Source organism: Nelusetta ayraudi, unplaced genomic scaffold (assembly GCF_046127955.1).
Source record: "Nelusetta ayraudi isolate G7.1 ecotype Tasmania unplaced genomic scaffold, CSIRO-AGI_Nayr_v1 ptg000026l, whole genome shotgun sequence".
In the NCBI taxonomy this organism is placed as follows: Eukaryota; Metazoa; Chordata; class Actinopteri; order Tetraodontiformes; family Monacanthidae; genus Nelusetta; species Nelusetta ayraudi.
The window spans coordinates 1,462,501-1,467,500 of NW_027466076.1; the positions used below are offsets into that span (position 1 = coordinate 1,462,501).

At 54.1% G+C, this 5,000-nt stretch overlaps 1 protein-coding gene across 1 annotated transcript in view; it reads left to right on the forward strand.

Annotated features, from left to right (window-relative positions):
• cadps2 (Ca++-dependent secretion activator 2) overlaps positions 1–5,000 on the forward strand; it is a 51,893-nt gene that overhangs the window by 38,720 nt on the left and 8,173 nt on the right. Inside the window, 3 exon segments of the mRNA XM_076028804.1 lie at positions 237–311; positions 724–807; positions 4,588–4,695. Of these exon segments, the coding sequence (XP_075884919.1) occupies positions 237–311; positions 724–807; positions 4,588–4,695 (267 nt within the window).

The following is a 5,000-nucleotide window of genomic DNA, read 5'->3' on the forward strand; positions in this document are numbered from 1 at the left end:
TGTCCCAGCCGACGCACAAAAAAGTATCCTTCGGATTCCTGCGCTCGCCGGCGCCCCCTGAATGTCTCGCTCACACACACACACACACACACTTGTACACCCCCCCCACCCCCACCCCCCCATTAGCTGCTTAACTCAGCGGCTGCTGTGGTCCTCACACCTCGCTGTGTGTGTGTGTGTGTGTGTGTGTGTGTGTGTGTGTGTGTGTGTGTGTGTGTGTGTGTGTGTGTGCGCAGCAACAGTACCACTCCAGGATAGACGTCCTGATTGACGAGGCGTTCGCTGACATGCTCTCCTCGCTGCTCTCCAAGGTGAACAAATCTCTCCATCTTTCGCTTTGATGAATTTCAAATTCCTATTATTGCCATCATCATCATCATCATCATCATCATCATCATTTGCGTTATTATTAGCGTTCTTGTTGTTTTATAATAACAACAAATCATAAAGATATTATTACTATTACTATTATCATTATTAATATTATTAGATATTATGTTTTGGTTATATTAAGAACAAGAAATAAGAATTTTCTGAATTATAAACTTTTCTTTTCCTTTTTCTAAGAAGTGTCTCTCAGAATTTTTTTTTCTTCGCGACGGCTCTCAACTTTTTTTTTCGCGCCGTGCTTCTCCGTTTTCTCCTGCCGCCGCCGCCGCGTGTTGGGTGTCCGACGGTGACCTTTGACCCCTGACCTCTGACCTTCCCCCTCGTGCTCCGCAGTTTGCCGCCGTCCTGGACGGCGTCCTGTCCAAACTGTCTCGCTACGACGAGGGAACCCTCTTCTCCTCCATCCTGTCCTTCACCGTGAGTCCCCGCCTCCTCTTCCTCATCCTCCATCTTCTTCCTCCGCCTCCTCCTCACCTCCTCCTTCTCTTTCCTCCTCCTCCTTCCACCTCCTCCTCTTTTTTTGGGGGGCCCGGAGGGGGGGTGAGGGGGGGGGGCTCAGAGGTCAGAGGTCGCAGGGTTAATGAGCAGCGGCCACCAGGTGTGAAGATGCTGCAGTGACATCGTCGACCTCCTCTCAGTCGCTTTTAATGGACTGCAAGTTTTTTGGGTTGTGTTTTTTTTTTTTTTGAGTTTTTGAGTTTTTTTCTCGCTGTTTTTCAGTGGAGATAATAATTGGAGTCTCTGAAGGAGAAAACAGCCTCTGGTGGCTTCCAGCTTCCTGAAACGCTGCCGAGCCTCCAGTTGGTCTCTCACTCTCTCGCTCACTCTCTCGTCTTTGATGCCCTAATTAATAAATAATGAAATAAGTCATGAAACATTTTCGGTCATTGGGAGAATTAATTTTCTCCACAAACTGGCCGCTGATGGTCGGGGGGGGGCGGGCATCGTCATCCACCCTGAAAACGTTGACGACTTTGAAAACAGTGGCGCTGCTCCTTTAACAGCAAGCCGCCTTCCATGGGCACCCCCCCCGCCCCCCCCCCCCCCCGCATCCTGCTACGCTAGCGTCCTGAGCTAGCTAGCTTAGCTTAGCTTAGCTTGCACCCACCTCGTCTGTGTGTGTTTTGGTGCAGATCTGTTTCTTCCTACAGGTGGCGCTGTGACACTCACTCCTTTAGGTGGCACTCTCACTCCTCCTATAGGTGGCTTTTTCACTCCTCATATATGTGGCTCTTTCACTCTTGTCGGTGGCGCCTTCATTCCTACTATATTTGGCTCTCACACCTCCAGGTGACTCTCACTCCTACTATAGGTGGCTCTCCCACTCCGCTTATAGGTAACGCTCTCACTCCTCCTGTAGGTGGCGGTCTCACTCCTATAGGTGGCTCTCTCACCCCTCCTCCTGTAGGTCACGCTCTCTCTCACTCCTGTAGTCAGCACTCTCACTCTTCCACCTGTAGCGCTCTTACTCCTCCGCCTCCTGTAGGTGGCGGTCTCACTCCTATAGGTGGCTCTCTCTCTCTCTCTCACTCCTCCTCAGTCACCTGAGCCTGGTGAATCTCTCTGAACACGATCACACCACTGGGCGGCGGCCTCTCTCTCTCGCTCTCTCTCTCTCTCTCTCTCTCTCTCTCTCCCCCTCTCTCTCTCTCTCTCTCTCTCACTCTCGCTCACTCTGGGAACTTCCTCAACTAAATCGGCTAATCCGGCCGCCGTCCCGCCCTCCTATCCCATCGTGCTCTCTGGTTGCCGTCCCCCAGCTCCGCCCCTTTCACCTGAAATTACAGCGTAATTTCCTCGCAGCCCTTTGTGAGGAGGCAACCTGAGGCCGCTAAGCCTCTTTGACCAGCTGGAGGGCAGAGCGGAGGGGGCGGGGCCACCCGACACTCACCTTGTCACGGGAGAGTGGAGCAGCGAGAGAGTGTCGCCAGGTGTCCACGGAGAGAGAGGCCGGGGGGGTGGCGGAGAGAGGGGGGGGGGGGTTTCAAGAAGCTGCAGCTCAGCAAACTGAAGCAACGAGGACGTCGCTAGCACGGCACGGCTAACGCTACGGCTAGCACGGCTAGCCCCGGAAGTGTGTTTAGGTGCACTGGAGATCAAAGTCGGATGGATTAATTCAGGGGTGTCCTAACTCAAACTCATGGAAAACTCCAACGACGTTCCGGGCCGACATTAACTGCATTTCTGTCACAGTTTTTCGCAACTAAAAAGTAGATTTGCGATTTGCAGGTGTTTCCATTGAATGGTGTGAATAGACCGTAATTCTCGTAAAATCTCGTCTGGCGAAATTTTACGAGAATTACGTTTGCTTTTCTTTGTTTTTCTGTTTGTTTTTACTTTTGTTTGCTGTCAATAACAGCTGTCGGTTTTTCCCTCCGTCCAAAAATAAACGCACCGTTTCTAATTGACGTCAACAGGTCACGTGACTCCGTACGTTACGTCCGGTCGGTGACCCCGTAACTGTGAATAAAGTGTTTGGGGTCTCTTTTGCGATGTGCCTCCGTGTGTCGAGACGTCGGGAGAACCACCTGACGAGAGCGTCCAAACCTTTTTTTGCGATGTTTGAGAGGTTTTTCAAAGTTTCCATGACCCGTTTTTTGTTTTATTGCGATCTTTAAGTCGTGCGCAATTCTAGGCGGTAATGGAAGCGCAGCTATTGATATTTATTGAGAAAATCTTCCTCCATGTAGAACAGTGAAGCTTTTTATATATGGACCCAAGGAGGTTTTGCTTTGACACCGTTGCTCTGCATCAGCAGTGGCTCCAGTCTGCTGCCCCCTGGAGGTCGTTGCAAGCGACGCTGCTGTACAAGACTTTTTAGTTGTGGCCTCGGTGGACTCCTCATCTTGACGGGCCTCGCACCCACACACACATACACACATACACGCATACGCGCATTCACACACACACACACACACACACACAGCGAGCACTTGGAGGCTAAATAAGGCCAATGGAAGGTTGTAATTAACCTCCTCCCCTTGCCGTCCCCTATTACCAGAACCCCCACCCCCCCCCCACCCCCACTTCAACCAGCCCCGCCAGGGTCGATGAGGATTAGCGGCTACATGCTAGCGTAGCCGTGGGAACTGTTTCCTCCTGGCGGCAGGACCCGCCCACGTCTCTGAGGGTGGGGAGGTGGTGCTGGGGGGGGGGAGTAGCGTGTGTGTGTGTGTGGGGGGGGGGGGGGTAGTCATGTGTTTCTACACATACACTTGTTCTTAAACTCGACCATATGAGGCCCCTTGAGGAGAAGCGGGAAGCGAGAGGTCAGAGGTCAAGCTGCAGGTTGAGGCGTCGCTCTTCGGTCCGTCGCGGCGTCTCTGATTTCCTGAGTGTAAACGCGTCACGACAGGAAGTGCAGCCCCCCCCCAACGACCACCTGTCTATCACGCCCCCCACCTCACCGCCGAGGATGATGGGAGATCTGACAACCCCTCCCCTCCCCCCCTCAGGGCTGTGTGACCCCCCACTTTAACCCCCTGATGCCGTCTGGCAAACAGGAAGTGTTGCGGAGGGGGGCGGGAGGGGCCTTTCCTGCCGCTGCAGTACCACCGTCGGCCAGCAGAGCGACGCCTCCTCCTCCTCCTCCTCTTCCTCTTCCTCTTCCTCCTCCTCCTCACCGCAGCAGAAGCAGCTTCTTCCCTCCGATCGTCGCTCCAGGCTCCCGTTTTAAGATGTTTTCAGTTTAGTGGGTGACCTGACCCCCCCGCCCTCCCTCCCCCTCCTCCCCTCCCTACACCCCCCCGCCCCCCCGCCCTCCCCACTCCTCTCCCGGGGGGATGTCGCTCAGAGAAAACGGGTGTGAAAGGTGTCAAAGCAATCATGGCGAGCGTCACGTCGAGTGCTTTCTCCTGGCAACAGGCTGGGCGGGTGGGGGAGGGGCCAATGGGAGCGAGTTTACCACCTCCTCCTACCCATCCTCCTCCTCCACCTCCTCCTAGCCATCCTCCACCTCCTCCTGCCCATCCTCCTCCTCCACCTCCTCCTCCTCTTCTTTTCCTCCCCCCTCCTCCTCCTCTTCTACTACCTTCTCCTTTTCTTCCTCCCTCCTCCTCCTCCTTTTCTTCTTTTTACTCCTCCTCTTCTTCTCCTTCTTCTTCTCCTTCTTCTTCTTTCTACTCTTCCTCTGCTGCTGCTGTAAGTGGACCAGCGCCACCACCAGGCCTGACCGTGTCCTCCTCTCTGCTGCTGCAGAAACCAGGCCTGGACCTGGCCGACACCTACATCGCCTTCGTCCGCCAGAACCAGGACACCCTGCGGGAGCGCATCACCGACGAGCTCCACCTGGAGGCGCTCTTCCAGGTGAGTCACCTGGAGGCCCGGGCGCAGGCCGGCATCTGGGCCTTTGAGTAGAAACAGCAGACAGCAGGTGAACCAGCGTGGAAGTCCCCCTCTCTCTCTCGCACTCTGATTTATTTTATTTTATTTTTTTTCCTTTTTCCCCCTTTTTTTCCTTTTTTCTTTTTCATTTTTTTCTCCTTTTTTTTCCTTTTTCCTCTCTGCCTCCCACTCCCTCCCTCTTGCCCTCTCTCTGTGAGAGTGCAGTTACCTCACTCGGCCAGTAGGCGAGACCCCCCGCCCCCCTGCCGATTGCAGCAGCAACAGAG